The 17,866-nt window shown below is 46.7% G+C and overlaps 1 protein-coding gene across 1 annotated transcript in view; it reads left to right on the top strand.

Annotated features, from left to right (window-relative positions):
• matr3l1.1 (matrin 3-like 1.1) overlaps window positions 1-15,634 on the top strand; it is a 63,308-nt gene extending 47,674 nt beyond the window's left edge. The window contains exons 13-15 of the mRNA XM_034182248.1: window positions 810-858; window positions 15,272-15,401; window positions 15,513-15,634. Of these exons, the coding sequence (XP_034038139.1) occupies window positions 810-858; window positions 15,272-15,353 (131 nt within the window). The 3' untranslated portion in view covers window positions 15,354-15,401; window positions 15,513-15,634. The remainder of the gene's footprint in view (window positions 1-809; window positions 859-15,271; window positions 15,402-15,512) is intronic.
• Window positions 15,635-17,866: the final 2,232 nt, after the last annotated feature.

The raw sequence follows: 17,866 nt of genomic DNA on the forward strand, positions 1-17,866 counted from the left end.
GTGTCGCCCCCAGGCCCTGGTTTCACTAATCCAGGCATGGTGACTGTTTAGATTGTTGTGTTGATCGAGGGTCTTTTTTGTGAATCACTCTTTGTCTTTCTTCTCACCTGAGACCAATTTACCAAGGATGGCCCTACCCAGAGCTGATGCTCGTGACAACACAGGATCTCTGGAGTCCAAATACCTCTCCACTGTTACAAGGGTTCGATCCAGATTTCTTTTTATATTTCAGAGACTTGCAACTCAAATGTAGACTCTCAGAACCAAAATTGTCTGTATGAATATGTGTGAATGGCCCTCTCTGTGGCTAAGTAGGTGCTGGGAAGGGATCTGCCCACCTGATGGTGGATACAGTAGGTCATGTGGTTTCACGTAACAGTGGGAACTGTTTTGTTATAATTGTATGTTTAAGTTTGTTTATGTCTGTTCAGATTTCCAGATGTGGTCACCAAACATCTGGAAAAGTTTTATATTAGCTTATTGGAAGTAAAGTAGTGTCAAGTTAAGAGGATTACCATCTCGGTTAGCGGTACCAGTTATAGATAGAGCAATCGGTAGCGTGCACGCCTTGGCCAGGTTCAGCACAGCCCATTTCACTTTTAAATTATTACCCAAAAAGAAATGTTTGCTGAACATCTACATCTGACACAAGCAAAAAAAACTGCTTTGATAGGAGGAGATGGAAGGGAATAAAGTAAAATAAGACGTTGCAGCAAAAACATATTGTAAACTGTCTGAGTCCATGACAGCCAGTCCTGCTTCTAGTCCCTTCATCAAAACTAAGAACTAATGTTTGCTCATCTCCTCAGAAAAGGATGGTTCCAGAGCTGACAAAACACCGCCCGGCATGCAGAAAGGGTGAGTTTGTTTTTCACGCATTTTGTTGGTTGACAAAAGTTGCTTCCTGTTTGTTCATTTGGGTTGGTTTGTCCACTCGAAGCGTTGCACCAGCAGACATTGATTTTGTGTTTGTTTTATGATAGAAAAATGTCCATTGTTTCATATTGTGCTCTGTCTTCTGTTTAGTGGTGAGCGTTCTATAAGTGTACCCACATGCTTTGGCTCCTCCCTAGAGGCGCAAGGTTCACATTTCAGAGCACAGCCGCAGATCAGACAGAGACAAGACAGCTAGAAACAGGAAGAAAAAACTGTTTTATTCTGGGACACCACTGTCCCTCAGACAAACATGTGTGTGCCTTCCCCTTGTGTTTGGAGGCGTAGCCTGAAGGAAGTGGGGCGGGGTTGTCGAATTAGTTTTAACAGTTTAGAATCTAGTTTACTTGTATGCACATATTTTTACTTATTCATTTTCATTTCAATGATATTGAGAAGGCAGTTTTTAAAATAAATTCATAAAAGCCAAAAAAGCAACTGACCCCCCCCCCAATTAATGATGAGACAAGTCCATTTATTTGTGTGACAGGTTTAAATAATGAAAGTTTTGTTTGTATTAAGATTTAACAGATGACATATAACCGATAATTGAGGGACCTGTTGATATTTTAACCTGTTAGTGAAGCAGTCTCGTTTTAAACCCGTTGGTCAGTGGTGGCACAGTTCCCCTAATCCTCTAACCGTTAATTATGAAGCTGACATTTTCATTAGCTGATTAGCTTTCCAGATAACTTTGAAAAACCATCAGCAGACCAATTATCTTCTGGTAAATTTAGTTCCAATAACTTTTAGACTGCTAACGTTGTTTTTTTTACATAGCTAGTCACGTTGAAAAACATTTGTAATCCCTTTTGCTCCTGTCTGCTATGTATTTTGCAGCAGGTGAGGTAGCTAAGTGTAGCTGAGCTCAGCTCTGCCCCAGCAGAAGGGGCCTGGCCACCAGACTGCCATAAAGAAAGAAAAGTCATTACTGCTTAACACCATACAGTTGTCCAGCCATGAGCCAGAGGTCTTGAAATTGAAAGTAGGTTGACTTATGGTTTTGATTTATAAATCAATTATTCCGGATAGAATAACTACACTTAATGTAAACTCTTAAAATGTACAAAGTGAATATATAACAGCAAGTAGTCAGACAAAGGATTCCGATGGGAGGGGTGGACCAGTGCTCACTCAAAGCCTGCTCATAGGCGAATGATGCAACCGACAGGCGTGAAAAAACTCACGCATGCGCACGAGGGTTCAAGCTTGTCTGATGTAATCGCACGTGATTCAAATCCATATAGTTTTTGAAAAAAAATAAAAAGGTCGGTTTCTTTTCTAATAGACCTCGTATTCATAATTTGGTTCTGGTTGTTCATGTGAAGCTGTTAAAGTGTTTTTCACTGCTCAGCCATAAACATGGCAGGCTTATCAGCCTCTGAAAGACAAAATGCCCCGTGTTTTCCTCCAGAAGAATTTCTACGGCCTTGGTGAACGTTTGTCTGCCTTTTATCTTCTCTAACTCCAGTACAACCCGGACAGAAACTGTCTCACACATGGACAGAGACTGAAAGCATGCTCCACCTCCCCCCTACCCTCCTCCTGTCCCTATCACACACCCCATCCCGGCCCCCACTCACACCACTCTTTTTCCCCTCCAGGGGCTGCGCAGTTTTAGCTGTGGTAGGTCCCATTCCCCCTTAGTTGGCGGCGGCACGACTACATGTTGTCGCGGCTACCACACACTCACATTGCCTCAATTCGGAAAACGGACTGTTTCAAGTTTAGTGCACATAAACAATGTCAAATGTATATGTGTTGTCTTAATTCTGATGTGTGCCATTATTACGGTAAACAAGTAATAATTGTGGATTAATTGCTGTATCTTGTCTGTGGCAATTTGAGTGTGGACGTAATCTCGTTGTTGCACTTATAATGACAATGACAATAAATCCCATCCATCCATCCATCCATTATTTTTAAATTAACCGATGTGTGTTATATTTTGTACATTTTAAGAGTTGAGATTAATGTAGTTAATCTATCCGGATTAATTTGATTTATAAATCAAAACCATAAGTCAAACCTGCTTTCCTTTTCAAGATGTCTGCCTCGCGGCTGGACCACTGTATGCTGTCAAGGTAAATGATGCTTCCCTACAGCAGGGGCAGGGTTCGCAAGGACAGAAGCGCTGACTCATTGGCTGTGTTTGGGTTTGTGATCGCCTTTGATTCTGTTAGAAGCTTTGGCGGTGTTTAAACTCAAAATCGGCTTGTTAGTAGCTGAGAGTGTACGGGAGACAAAATTGAAAGTTAGCGGTTAGCTGTAGCTTCCGATAAATTTTTAGGTAGTTTATTGGTTTAGCATTATAAAAGATAATGTGTCAGTTAGCTGATTAACGCTTATCGAAGCTAACGTTTTGGTTAGCTGTGCCCACCACTGCCTTTAGTGAAGCTGTCTCGTTTTAAACCCGTCAGTGAAGCGATCTCGTTTTAAACCCGTCAGTGAAGCGGTCTCGTTTTAAACCCATCAGTGAGGCGGTCTCGTTTTAAGCCCATCAGTGAAGCGGTCTTGTTTTAAACCCGTCAGTGAAGCAGTCTCGTTTAAACCTGTCAGTGAGGCGGCCTCGTTTTAAACCCGTCAGTGAGGCGGTCTCATTTTATTTTATTTTTTTATATATATATTTTTTTATTAGGAGGTAAGGCACAGGAACTGATGTCCAAATTATAATGATCAGATCACATCTGCAATGCAGCTGTCAATAAGCACAATCAGTATAGTAGAAATACTGTGCATCACATTGAATGAAAAATAATGCATATGATAATCTGCCTCCTAAGGTTTTCTGTTTGAACAGGAACCGGAACATGAAAAGACAAAACAAGTGAAGTAAAAAAAAAAAAAAAATTAAATTAAATAAAAATAATAATAATAATAATCAAGAAATTATGAGAATACTAAAAATATTTTTAACAGGGAGGGAGGGGAGGAGAGGGGGTCCATTAATCATGAGAGAAAGAGTTGAGAGAGCGAAAGAATGTTAAAAAGGGAAGCCATTTGTTATAAAATTTATCAGAGTTACCTTTCACTGAATATCTAATCTTCTCCAGCTTTAAAAAAGACATGGTGTCATTGAGCCACTGAGCACTAGAGGGCTCTTTAGTTGACTTCCAGTGAAGAAGAAGATGCCGTCTTGCCAATAGAGAAGTGTAAGCTAAAATATCTAATTGGATTGAGGTAAACCTGGTATGGTCTTCTGGGAGTGTTGTGTGGGCTGCTGAAGAGGAGGTACTGCTGGCCCACCACCACCAGAGGGCGCCCTGCCTGGAGTGCGGGCTCCAGGCACCGGAGGGCGCTGCCGCCTCACAGGAGCAGCCAGGGTGACAGCTGTCACCCATCACCTGAGACAGCTGATATCAATCAACAGGAGGTATATCAGCAGGACGGCATCTCCACCTCATTGCCGAGATATCGCTCTACTAAGGAGGTAACGTACTCAGCCAATTGTATTCTTGACGATAATACTTTGTTGCTTGTGTGTTGGATAGCAGACAGTGAGTAGTACAGCGGGAGACTGTATTGGACTTCTTTGATAAGTACTCACACTCCTGCACTTACCAATATTTTCCTGACAAGAGGTGGAGGTGGTGTTTCCACCCTGTGTGTTGCTGGGTGCAGCCGCACCCACACCTGACTGTTTCTGTTCCTTGCCAGCAGTACCGGATCCGACGAGCGGAGGCAGTGGCCACCTGGGGTTCGGGACTTGGCGGCTCCAGTATCCCGGGGTTCGGTGGCAGAGGAAATCGGGTGGTTCCGGTTCGACTCGGACAGACGTCTCCTATCGTCGAGCCTGCCCACACGACACCATTGGAATTCGGTTACTGCTGTATTTGTAATCTGTTGTGTTTGTTGTGTGAATTCACAACAGTAAAACTTTGTGATTTGACTTTCTCCATTGTCCGTTCATTTGCGCCCCCTGTTGTGGGTCCATGTTCCTACACTTTCCCAACAGGATATCTCGGCCAGCGTCATGGATCCCGAGGGGCGTCAACCGGCTGTTGAACGGCCAATGGAAGAACAGGGCGCGCAGGCGTCCTCAGGAGGCTCCCTCCCGTCGACCCTGTGCGTAACAGTGACGTTCCACTGGTCGTTCAACGACCCCTCCCACCTTCCCCTGAAGCTTACATAAGCCCCCCAGAGCCGTACGGAGGCTGTGTGGAGACGTGCGCGGATTTTCTTATGCAGTGTTCGCTCGTCTTCGCACAGCGTCCCGTCATGTACGCAACTGATGCTAGCAAGGTAGCTTATGTAATAAACCTGCTTCGCGGTGAGGCACGCGCTTGGGCTACAGCGCTCTGGGAGCAGAACTCACGGCTCCTTCAGACATATGATGGGTTTGTGAGGGAGTTCAGAACAGTGTTCGATCACCCTAATAGAGGAGAAACCGCTTCAGCCGTGGCTGCTGTCAATGAGACGGGCGCCGGAGTGCAGCTGCTTATGCAGTCGACTTCCGCATCGCGGCTGCGAGGTCCGGCTGGAATAGCACTGCCCTCCGCGCCGCCCTTCGTAAACGGACTGTCTTTGGTTCTCAAGGAGCACCTGGTGGCTAAGGACGAACCGCGGGATTTAGATGGGCTCATCGATCTTGTCATACGACTAGACAACCGGTTAGAAGAACGTCGTCGGGAACGAGACGAAGGGCGTGGCCGGCACGCGCCGTCCCTCTCCCCTTCCGGTTCGACCGCGCTCCGCCTTCCCCACGCTCCACGGCCCCCGCGCTCCGTGTGGCTACAGCTCCCCCTGCTGACGAAGCTATGTGACACGAGCAGGGCAACATTTAGGGCACCAGATGCACAGAGGAGGCGGGCCCGCGGAGTATGTTTTGTTTTGTGGCTCGATAGAGCACCACGTGAGAGACTGCCCCGAGCGGTTAACACCAACGCCCGCCCCTAGAGACTGGGCTAGGGGTGGGCCGAGACATTCACGTGGGACACACCCACATTGCCACACGACTCCCAGTTACGATCCTTTATGAGGAATCAACCCTGAAGGCCCCAGCACTGGTGGACACGGGCTCTGAAGGGAATCTGTTAGACAGCAGATGGGCCAGGGAGATAGGGCTCCCTATGGCACTAGATGGCTCCCTACTCCCTCCAATCACGCACAAGACACCACCTGTAACTCTGGTGGTGTCAGGGAATCACCGGGAGGAGATCGAGTTTTTTGTGACTCCTGCCACCTCCCGTGTGGTTTTAGGATTTCCCTGGATGTTGAAGCACAATCCCCGGATTGATTGGCCGTCCGGGGTAGTGGTTCAGTGGAGCGAGACCTGCCATCGGGTGTGTCTAGGTTCCTCGGTTCCTCCCGGCTCCCAGGCTAAGGAGGAGGTCAGAGTCCCGCCCAATCTGGAGACGGTGCCGGTGGAGTACCATGACCTTGTCGACGTGTTCAGCAAGGATCTGGCGCTCACTCTTCCCCACCACCGTCCGTATGATTGTGCCATTGATTTGATTCCGGGCAGTGAGTTTCCCGTCCAGTAGGCTGTACAACTCTCACGGCCTGAGCGCGAATCAATGGAGACCTACATCCGGGACTCGTTAGCCGCCGGGTTGATCCGGAATTCCACCTCCCCGATGGGTGGCAGGTTTCTTTTTTGTGGGTAAAAAGACGGCGGACTTCGCACATGCATTGATTACAGGGGACTGAACGAAATCACGGTTCGCAATCGATACCGTTGCCCCTGTTGGATTCGATGTTCACGCCCCTGCATGGAGCCCGAATTTTCACCAAGCTCGATCTTAGAAATGCGTATCACCTGGTTCGGATCCGGAAGGGAGACGAGTGGAAGACGGCATTCAACACCCCTTAGGTCACTTTGAGTACCCTGGTCATGCCGTTCGGTCTCACAAACGCTCCCGCGACTTTCCAAGCGTTGGTTAATGATGTCTTGCGGGATTTCCTGCACCGGTTCGTCTTCGTATACCTAGACGATATACTCATCTTTTCTCCGGACCCTGAGACCCATGTCAAGCATGTACGTCAGGTCCTGCAGCGGTTGTTGGAGAACCGGCTGTTTGTGAAGGGCGAGAAGTGTGAGTTCCACCGCACGTCTTTGTCCTTCCTGGGGTTCATCATCTCCTCCAACTCCGTCGCTCCTGATCCGGCCAAGGTTGCGGCGGTGAGAGACTGGCCCCAACCCACGAGCCGTAGGAAGTTGCAACAGTTCCTCGGCTTTGCTAATTTCTACAGGAGGTTCATTAAGGGCTACAGTCAGGTAGTTAGCCCCTGACAGCCCTGACCTCGCCAAAAGTTCGCTTCACCTGGTCGGATCGTTGCGATGCTGCGTTCAAGGAGTTGAAACGGCGCTTCTCGTCTGCACCCGTTCTGGTGCAGCCCGATCCTAGTCGCCAGTTAGTGGTTGAAGTGGACGCCTCGGACTCAGGGATAGGAGCCGTGCTGTCCCAGAGCGGGAAGACCGATAAGGTCCTTCACCGTGTGCCTATTTTTCCCGCAGGTTGACCCCCAGCCGAACGGAACTATGACGTCGGCAATCGAGAACTCCTTGCGGTGAAAGAGGCTCTTGAGGAGTGGAGACATCTGTTGGAGGGGAACGTCCGTGCCATTCACGGTTTTCACTGACCACCGGAACCTGGAGGTATATCAGGACCCGCCAAGCGGCTGAATCCCAGGCAAGCCCGCTGGTCACTGTTCTTCGGCCGTTTTGACTTCCGGATCACCTACCGTCCCGGGACCAAGAATCAAAGATCGGATGCTTTGTCCCGGGTACATGAAGATGAAGTCAGAACGGAGTCGTCGGATCCCCCGGATCCCATCATCCCGGAGTCCACTATCGTGGCCGCCCTCACCTGGGACGTGGAGAAGACCGTCCGGGAGGCCCTGACACGAGACCCGGACCCCGGAACCGGACCGAAGAACAAACTCTACGTCCCACCAGAAGCTAGGGCTGCAGTTCTGGACTTCTGTCACGGTTCTAAGCTCTCCTGTCATCCTGGGGTGCGAAGAACCGTGGCAGTCGTCCGGCAGCGCTTCTGGTGGGCGTCCCTGGAGGCCGACGTCCGGGGTTACATCCAGGCCTGTACCACCTGCGCCAGGGGCAAGGCCGACCACCGCAAGACATCGGGATTGCTACAGCCGCTGCCCGTGCCTTATCGCCCCTGGTCTCACATCGGCCTGGATTTTGTCACGGGCCTTCCGCCGTCCCAGGGAAACACCGTCATCCTCACGATAGTGGACCGATTCTCCAAGGCGGCCCACTTCGTGGCCCTCCCGAAGCTACCAACGGCCCAGGAGACAGCGGACCTCCTGGTCCACCATGTCGTCAATCTGCATGGGATACCATCAGACATCGTCTCCGATCGCGGTCCCCAGTTCTCCTCGCACGTCTGGAGGAGCTTTCTGCCGGGAACTGGGGGCCACGGTCAGTCTCTCGTCCCGGGTATCACCCCCCAGACCAACGGGCAAGCAGAACGGGCCAACCAAGAGATGGAGCAGACCCTTCGTTGTGTGACAGCCGCGCACCCCGACGGCCTGGAGTACCCACCTGGCCTGGATCGAGTACGCCCACAACAGTCAAGTATCATCAGCCACCGGCCTCTCCCCTTTTGAGGTGTGTTTGGGGTATCAGCCCCCGTTGTTTCCGGTGGTTGAGGGAGAGGTCGGTGTGCCCCTCGGTCCAGGCCCACCTACGGAAGTGCCGTCGGGTGTGGCGTGTGCCGCCGTTCTGCTTTGTTGAAGACCCATGCAGACCGGCGGCGGACCCCGGCTCCCATCGGTATCGTCCTGTGGCAGGAAGTGTGGTTGTCCACCAAGGACATTCCCCTACAAGTGGACTCCCCGCAACTACAGGGACGATACATGGTCCGTTTAAAATTCTCAAGTCATCATCCCGCAGCAGTGAGGGCTTCAGCTTCCGGGCCTCACTGCGGATTTCATCCAGTATTCCATGTTTCCAGATCAACCTCATCACACCTCACCCCTCTGCACTCCGGGTCCTGCACCACCTCCGGCCCGGTATCATCCGACGGCGAGCCGGCCTTGGACTGTGCGCCCGCGCTCTAGACGTCCGACATGAATGGGCCGGGGTTTTCAGTATATGGGTGGACTGGGAAGGTACGGCCCCGATAACGCTCCCTGGGTGAAAGAAGAGCTTCATCCTGGACCCGGCCCTCCTGGCCGACTTCTGCCGTCGCCACCCGGACAAGCCTGGTCGTGCGCCAGGAGGCGCCCGTTGAGGGGGGGGGTCCTGTTGTGTGGGCCGCTGAAGAGGAGGTACTGCTGGCCCACCACCACCAGAGGGCGCCCTGCCTGGAGTGCGGGCTCCAGGCACTGGAGGGCGCTGCCGCCTCACAGGAGCAGCCAGGGTGACAGCTGTCACCCATCACCTGAGACAGCTGATATCAATCAACAGGGAGGTATATCAGCAGGACGGCATCTCCACCTCATTGCCGAGATATCGCTCTACTAAGGAGGTAACGTACTCAGCCAATTGTATTCTTGACGATAATACTTTGTTGCTTGTGTGTTGGATAGCAGACAGTGAGTAGTACAGCGGGAGACTGTATTGGACTTCTTTGATAAGTACTCACACTCCTGCACTTACCAATATTTTCCTGACAAGAGGTGGAGGTGGTGTTTCCACCCTGTGTGTTGCTGGGTGCAGCCGCACCCACACCTGACTGTTTCTGTTCCTTGCCAGCAGTACCGGATCCGACGAGCGGAGGCAGTGGCCACCTGGGGTTCGGGACTTGGCGGCTCCAGTATCCCCGGGGTTCGGTGGCAGAGGAAATCGGGTGGTTCCGGTTCGACTCGGACAGACGTCTCCTATCGTCGAGCCTGCCCACACGACACCATTGGAATTCGGTTACTGCTGTATTTGTAATCTGTTGTGTTTGTTGTGTGAATTCACAACAGTAAAACTTTGTGATTTGACTTTCTCCATTGTCCGTTCATTTGCGCCCCTGTTGTGGGTCCGTGTTCCTACACTTTCCCAACAGGGAGCCCGAATATGGCAACATGGGGTGATATTTTTATGGTCTTTGAAAATATTTTTGACATGGTATCAAAGTAGTTCTGCCAGAAGCGAGACAGCAAGGAACAGGAGTAAAACATATGAGTTAAATTGCAAAATGGAGCTTGACATTTGTCGCAACTGTCAGTGACAGTGGAATAGATTTGTGAGAGTCGAGCTTTGGAATAATGGACTCTGAACAGTACTTTAAACTGTATAAGGGTGAGACGAGCACAAGCTGAGCTTGTATAAATTTTTTTAAGAGCAATGTCCCACCAGTTATCTTCCAAATTCAAGCCCAGTTCTTGTTCCCAGGCAGCCTTGACTTTGGTGACTGGTGTGTAATCAAAGGACAAAATCTGATTATAAACTTTAGATATGAGTAACTTCTGGAGTGGGTCCATGGCTTAGAAGATCTTCCCAGTGTAGACTTGTGGTAGAGGGAAAATCTGGAAAACAAGTCCTAGCACATTGTCTAATTTGAAAATAACGAAAAGATGAGATGGTGGAAGATTAAATCTACTGAGAGATCTGAGAAGCTGCCGAAAAATACCATCCTTGTAAAGATCTTTAAAACGTTTCAGTCCTTTGTTGTGCCAAGCAAAAAAGGTTGAATCTGTAATCGCAGGTTGAAATAAAATGATTCCTTAATAGAGGAGTTAAGTAGAGGTAGACTTGATTGAAATGCCTCCTAAATTGATACCAAATTTTGAGTGTGGAATGAACCAACTTGGTTATTTGTAAAGAGAGAGAGATTGGATTGGAATAGAAGAGGTAAGCAAAGCGATAAGGGAGGATGAATCACAAGACTGTGCCTCTAAATTGCACCATGGCAAATCTACTTGATCTGAACCAAAATGAGGTCTTGTGAATAGTGCAGCCCAATAATATAATTGGAAATTTGGAAGAGACAATCCGCCATTGAATTTACATCTCTGGAAGTGTGGATTTGCGGATCCTGGGTACCTTCCACCCCATAAGAAGTGACAAATAGTTTGATCAATTGTATTAAAGAACTGTTTAGGCAAAAAAAAAAAGGTGGGAGACAGTGGAATTAAAAATAAAAACTTGGGCAAGATGTTAATTTTGAATGCATTAATTCTTCCAATTAAAGAAAGAGGTAAGCTCCCCATCTTTGGAAATCAGATTTAACTTTAGACATTAAGGCAAGAAGTTGGCAGAAAAAAGGGAATTTAATGTCTGGTTACATTGATCCCTAGATACCTAAAGCCAGACATGCTCAATTTAAAGGAATATCGGATTGTTTGAGTTGTAATGCTGAAGCGTTAATAGGATAGCATTCAGTTTTAGAGCTATTCACCTTGTAGCCCGAAAATGATCCAAATCTCCGAAAAACAGATAAAATTTTTGGAATGGATAGACGGATCAGAGACATAACAATAAATCATCGGCATAGAGTGATAGCTTAAACTCTGTGCCCAGTCGAGTAATCCCAGTAAAAATGGAGGACAAGCGCAAAAAGATTGACAAAGGCTCTATGGCTATTGCGAACAATAGGGGAGATAAAGGACACCCTGTCTGGTGCCACGGGCAAGAGAGAAAAAATTTGATTGGATATTATTGGTGGAAATATTAGCTGTGGAGATGTGTAAAGGAGACGGATCCACGAAATGAACCCGTCACCCAGCTCAAATTTCTTTAGAACAGCGAACAAGTAGTCCCATTCAACCCTGTCGAACGCTTTTTCAGTGTAGAGATCACTACTTCGGGTATTACTGCAGTAGTTCTGGAATAGATAATATTTAAAAGTGTAGGAACATTAAAGAAGAGCTGCCGCCCCTTAACAAATCCAGTTTGCTCAGGTGAAACAATAGATGGTACAATATTTTCCAGGCGATTGGCCAAGACTTTAGCCAGGATCTTAGCATCCACATTTATCAATGACAGAGGTCTGTAGGAGCACAGAGATCCGGATCCTTATTTTTTTAAGAGGAGACTTATGGATGCTTGTCTTAAAGTGGGTGGAAGAGTTCCCAATTGAAGTGATTCCATATACACAGCATGCAATAATGGGGACAATTTATCCTGAAATTTTTTAAAAACTCAACTGAAAACCGTCTGGGCCGGGAGCCTTGTTGTTTTGCATGCATCTCATAGCGAAATTTATTTCTTCTACCGTCAATGGTGAGTCAAGTTCTTTAAGAGAAACTGGGTTTATCACTGGGAAATTAAGACTATCTAGGATAGATTCATTTCTGTAGTATCAGGTGGAGATTCAGATTTAAATTAAAAGGAGTAAAATGAGTGAAAACAGAATTAATGGTGGTGGGATCACTGTGCAGTGTGCCCGCTGAATCCTTTATCTGGGGACTCATACGTGAGGCTGCCTGGCGTCGTAGTGGTGAGCTAAAAGCCGGCGTGCCCTATCACCATGTTCATAATATATGGAGCGTGAGCGTAGGAAGAAGCCATCTCTGCATCATTAGTGGTGATAAATTCAGTCTGTAGGTCAACACGTTGTTAAGTAAATTGGGGAGGAACAAGTGGCGAGTTGTTGGTCTATTTTAGTGATATTGATAGAAGTCTTGTAGTTTGGCTTTTCGAGATTTGTTAGAATGGGCGGAGTAGGAGATTATTTGTCCCCGTAAGTATGCTTTTAATGATTCTCATAGGAGGTAACATGTGATTGGTTCTGTGTCATTTGATTAATAGCAATAAATCATCAATTTTAGCTGCAATAAATTTATTGAATTCATCATCTGAAAGAAGTAATGAATTGAACCTCCAAGGTGTTGAGTAGCGAGGTTGTGAGGAAAACTGAATATCTAAAGAAAGAGGAGAATGATCGGAAATACGATAGGGTGGTAATTAACATTAAGTACATGGGAATTAATTGGCATCACTAAAATAGTAATCAATCCGAGAGAAAGATTGATGCATCTGTGAAAAGAAAGAGAATTCTTTGGTCTGGGGGTTGTAAAATCTCCAAGGATCATGCAACCATTTCTAGACATGAATCAGAAAGAGATCTTGACATTAAAGATAGGGTTAGGGTTCGTGGGTTAGAACGATCTAGATTGGGGTCAATTACACAATTCATGTCCCCACCAAATATAAGGAGATTATTATTCAAGAGGGAAGACGTTCAAAAAAGCCTATTCATAAAATGTGGATCATCAGAATTGGGGGCATATATATTAAATAATAGGATGGGAACATGGAATAGTGTGCCTACAATAATCAAGTATCTACCATCTTTGTCTGATATAACCTTAGAAGCTGAGAACTGAATTGACTTACCAATTAAATAGCGACCCCTCTGGCTTTAGAATTGAAATTTGAGTGAAACACCTCAGAAACCCAGGGACATTACGTCTGACCTGGTCTTTGATACGCATGTGGGTTTCTTGTAGAAACACTAGATCAGCTTTAAGACGTTTCATATGAGTAAATATCCTAGATCTCTTAACTGGACTTCCCCATACCTTTAATATTCCAGCTCAAAAATCTCACAGAAGACCCAGTACCATAAGTATTAGCTTTGGTAGACATTATTTACCTGGACATAGACATAGACTGAATGTGGACCCACCCAAAGGAAAGGAGTATATAAAAAAAAAAATACACACAACACACACACTCAAAGATAGAACAACCCACCTCCCACCCACCCCCACAGCACCTACAATGACCCCATCCCCAAACGATGGAGTACCCAGTGCTAACTCCACAAGGAGTTGAATCTCTAAGACAAATACTTATGGTTTTTTGACTAATGGTTAAGTCAGATTTCGGTTTGAGCTCCTACAAACCTAGCAACAATTTACCACAAGGCACAACTAATGCAAGTCCAATTGAACTGAAATTAACATGAAAATGGAAAAGTGAGAAAAAAGAGGAAAGAGAAAACATAATAATGATAATAATAATGAATAAATAAATAAAGAAAATGAATAAATTTAAAAAAGGGGGGTGTGGGGGGGGGGAGAGCAAGCACCTGCAAAGGCATGAAAACGACCGTGTATGAATCGGCAAAATAATATCAGTTCACCACTTCCGTGTTGTGCATATTTTCTCAGTGTTCTTTCGTGCCTAGTGACCTGATGAATGCGGTGGCCTCTTCTGGTGATTTAAACTCTCTCACTGCACCGTTGTGTGTAACACAGAGGCGCGCTGGGAAGCGAATCCCCGGTATCTCACGGAGCTGGGGTCGGACATCATTAAAGGCAGCTTGGGCGCGAGCCGTCTTCTGAGTGTGGTCGGGGAAGATGGAAAAGTTCATGTCGCCGATCTTGATCGGTTGCTGGGCCCTGGCTCTGCGCAGTATGTCCACACAGTCCATATGATAATGCAGACGAGCAACGATGGGGCGGGGGCGCCCTCCGGGTCCCGGTTTCGGCTGGAAAGTGCGGTGAGAGCGGTCAACGAGGGGCTCTTTCTCAAGCTGAAATGCCTCCTTTAGCAGAGAGGAGACGGCCGTATTGATAGAAGAGGTGAAAAAATCCTCAGGGATCCCCACTAACCGTATATTGTTACACCGAGATCTTGCCTCCAAGTCCTCGCATTTAGTGTCCAGTCTTGTCAGTTCCGTTGACAGGTAATCCACCTTAGCTTGTAGTATAGAGATGTCAGTGCAGGAGGAGAGCGACGTTTCCATTTCACCTATGGTGCCCTTCAGAGTGCGGACATCAGACTGGATGTTTGTAATGGTAGCAGATAGCTCGGACTTCACAGCCTGGAGCTCATCCTTGATGCTTGATAAATTTTGAGTCAGGGCCGCTTGTAGCTCAGATTTAAAAATAACCGACATCTCGGTGCTGACTGACGAGAGCAATTCGGCCTTGAAGTCATGGGGAAGAGAGCCGCCGTTTGCGGCTTCGAACGAGCAGGAGGGGGAGCACGAGCCACCACCAGCCGAGGATGGAGCGGGAGGAGAAGGCTGCGACGGCTGTATATTTAGCTTAGCTTGTTTTGGAGGCATCTTTACCGGGAAGAGGTTGGCGGTAAATTGAAGATATGGTGGCGAAGCAAACACACACCAAAAAACAAAAAAAAGGAAAAAGATTAAAAAGATGAAGGAAAGTGTGCCTAAGATTGGTTTTGTAGAAGTAGTTTGCAGGAGCTAAGAAAAACGCGTCCTACTCCATGAGTCGCTGCACTGGAAGTCGAGGCGGTCTCATTTTAAACCCGTCAGTGAGGCTGGTCTCGTTTAAAACCGTCAGTGAGGCGGTCTCGTTTTAAAACCGTCAGTGAGGCGGGCCCGTTTTTAACTCATCAGTGAGGCGGTCTCGTTTTAAACTGGTCAAAACTGAGACTGTAGAGAAGTTTGACACTTGAGTCAAAGAATCCTGATCCTGAACCGCTGCAACCAAGGAGCTGTCTGTCAAAACTGATCAATACCCACAGGTCACCTAAGGATGGTGTTGTCGGGGAAGACGGAGACGCTGTTCTGGCTGTCGTAGAGAAAAGTCCAAGAAGCAACAGCTAAGCAGAAAGAGGGAAAAGCACCAGCACAGACTGATCTCAACTCAACACGGTATAAAAACGACACTCGTGTGCGTGCGTGCGTGCGTGCGAGCAAGATGCTGCTTCAGGTGACAACCTAGATCCATAACCAGAGCGGGGTTGACGTTTGAACACGTTTCAGATCAGGAGGAGCTGACGGCCAAGCAGAAGGACCCCATCAACAGGAAGGAGGAGGAGGAGTCTGTGAGGATGGCTGGGGAGGAGCAGCACAAGCCTCTGATGAAGAAACAGGAGGAGGAGCAGGTGAGGTCACCGTGACCCCGCTAACCCCGCTAACTCCAACGCCTATTAAAACAGCACAGGATAAACAGTTCAGGACAACTACAGTCAACATCTGTCTGAAATAAGAATATTTAATTTTTATGAAGTCACAGTTCTTGTTCAGTTATTTTTCACTCAGTTTGTTTTAAATGGGACCTCTTGTAAATTTTTGGTATAATAGTGTTATTCTAAGTGGTAGTAAAAAAAAAAAAAACCCTAATATTTTTATTTTCAAAATTAGCATTTTCTGTTAATAGTAATCACACAAATCATATTTGCTAAAAATGAATCGCCATAGAGGCGCTGTATACTGTTATCCCTATGTGTTCGGTACACCATATATGTCAACGCAGATCAACAGCAAGCCAAACTCGTTTCTCATGAGCCAGGAAGCTGAGCGTCTTGCTCCTTTATTACGGTCCTCTTCACAGCTTACAATTTTCAGTATTGTGTCTTGAGAAGCTCAATGAAAAGCATGAGTGAAACTGAAATTAAGAAAGGGAAAAAACTGCATCAGCTCTTTGCTTACAAAATGGTCAGAACGTTAATGCAAAGTCAACCTAAGGTCAAGTCACACGGCACTTACCAAAGGGTGACGAAGCCCTGACGAAACAAGAAATCTGGACTTTCGTTGACTTTCGTTGGCATCGTTTAACCTTCGTGCAGCTTTGTTCCTGCAGCGGGCACTTCGCCAGGATTTTTAAAACTGTTTAAAAATTTGAACGAAGGGCAACGAAAACCTCAATTCGTCTGTTTCATTTTGCTGTCGTTCTTGACGTTTTTTAATCGTTTGTGTTGTTTTGTAACATTATTGTTTAATTTAACTTCGTTTGACCGGCTGAATGTTTCACACAGTGCAGAAGCCGGTTTGTGAGCACTGAGGCTGCTGCTGCTTCATGTACCGTTGGAAATTACAGGGCAAACTCAGCCTGCTTGCTTGGATTTTTTTTTATCTGTGTGGGGGGGCAGCTTCAATGGGCTCAGGTACGTACATAGGCCAGAATTAATCTTTTGTGTGGATATAATTATTATTTTGCCACAAGCAACTGTTGAATTTGAAACAACAAAAAAGTTGTGTATGTTCCGACGTTACATGAATGCAGCATTAGCAGCAGCAGCAGCTCCTGCGTGCACTTTTTATTTTGTATTAAATGTAACAATATGAGTGTAGGAATGGACAATCCAGTCCTTCTGTACATGTGGCAATGGGTAGATGAACCAAAATGATGATATAAGAGCTGTTCTGGAAGGCAGAATTCATGGTGTGGATCAGTGATCAGCTGATGGAATAACCGCATATGTGAGTCAATGCACGCGTTCACGCGCACTGATTAATTTACTGCTCTGATATATTCAATCATCTTTACACTTATATTTATTCTCCCTTTTGACAGTTTTCTGTTATAAATCAATGTATATGACTTAGAACATAATACTGTGATACAGCGGTGACCACGGGGCACTTTTTTTTTAATTGGAGCCAGACGGAGCGCGCAGCGTGCCGACAGACCGTGAGGATTCTGATGATGATGGAAATGATTCCTCTTTTGTTCTGGACAAGGAACCAGAGCAGGTGGTCCACTGACGTGCGCACAAATCTCCACAGCTTCTGTTTGCAGTTTCTCCAGGACTTGGGCGCTATGAGCTCCGTCCCAGTGCCGAGTCCTGGAACGCAGAGATGCGGACACACACTGCTCCATCTGTGGCTCCAGGCGTGTTTCCTTAAAGCGTCGAGATCGTGAGCTTCGGTTTTGTTAGGTTCCTCTTTCGTCCATTTTGCGCTCTTGCTTCACAGACTGTTCGGTGGTAAAAGCTCTTTCGTCCACCTTTTGTCAAGGAATTGTGACGTTTTTTTACTTTTTCCCTTCATTCAGGAATCCTCGTGTGCCGTGTGACTGGGCCATTAGCTGCCGCCAATAACAAACAGCAATTTTTACGATCTTTTCATGTTGATTAGAACATTAGCAGCATTGCTATGCTAATACTCAGTGCTCTAAGCTGAACAAGCTGGGATGTGGCTAATTCCTGGTAACAACACATTCACAAAACAATTTATAAATGAGAGCCTATAAAACTTATAAAGTAACCAAAATACATATTGAACTTTCAGCTCTTGCTTTCAAAGGTGTATTTAAAGTTGCATGAGGTAAAGTTTGAGCATGGACAGGCGGGCTTTCTGTGACTTTTTTCCTTTTTACTAGCTGCCGCTCCTGC

The sequence above is a fragment of the Thalassophryne amazonica genome, chromosome 11 (genome assembly GCF_902500255.1).
Source record: "Thalassophryne amazonica chromosome 11, fThaAma1.1, whole genome shotgun sequence".
Classification (NCBI taxonomy): domain Eukaryota; kingdom Metazoa; phylum Chordata; class Actinopteri; order Batrachoidiformes; family Batrachoididae; genus Thalassophryne; species Thalassophryne amazonica.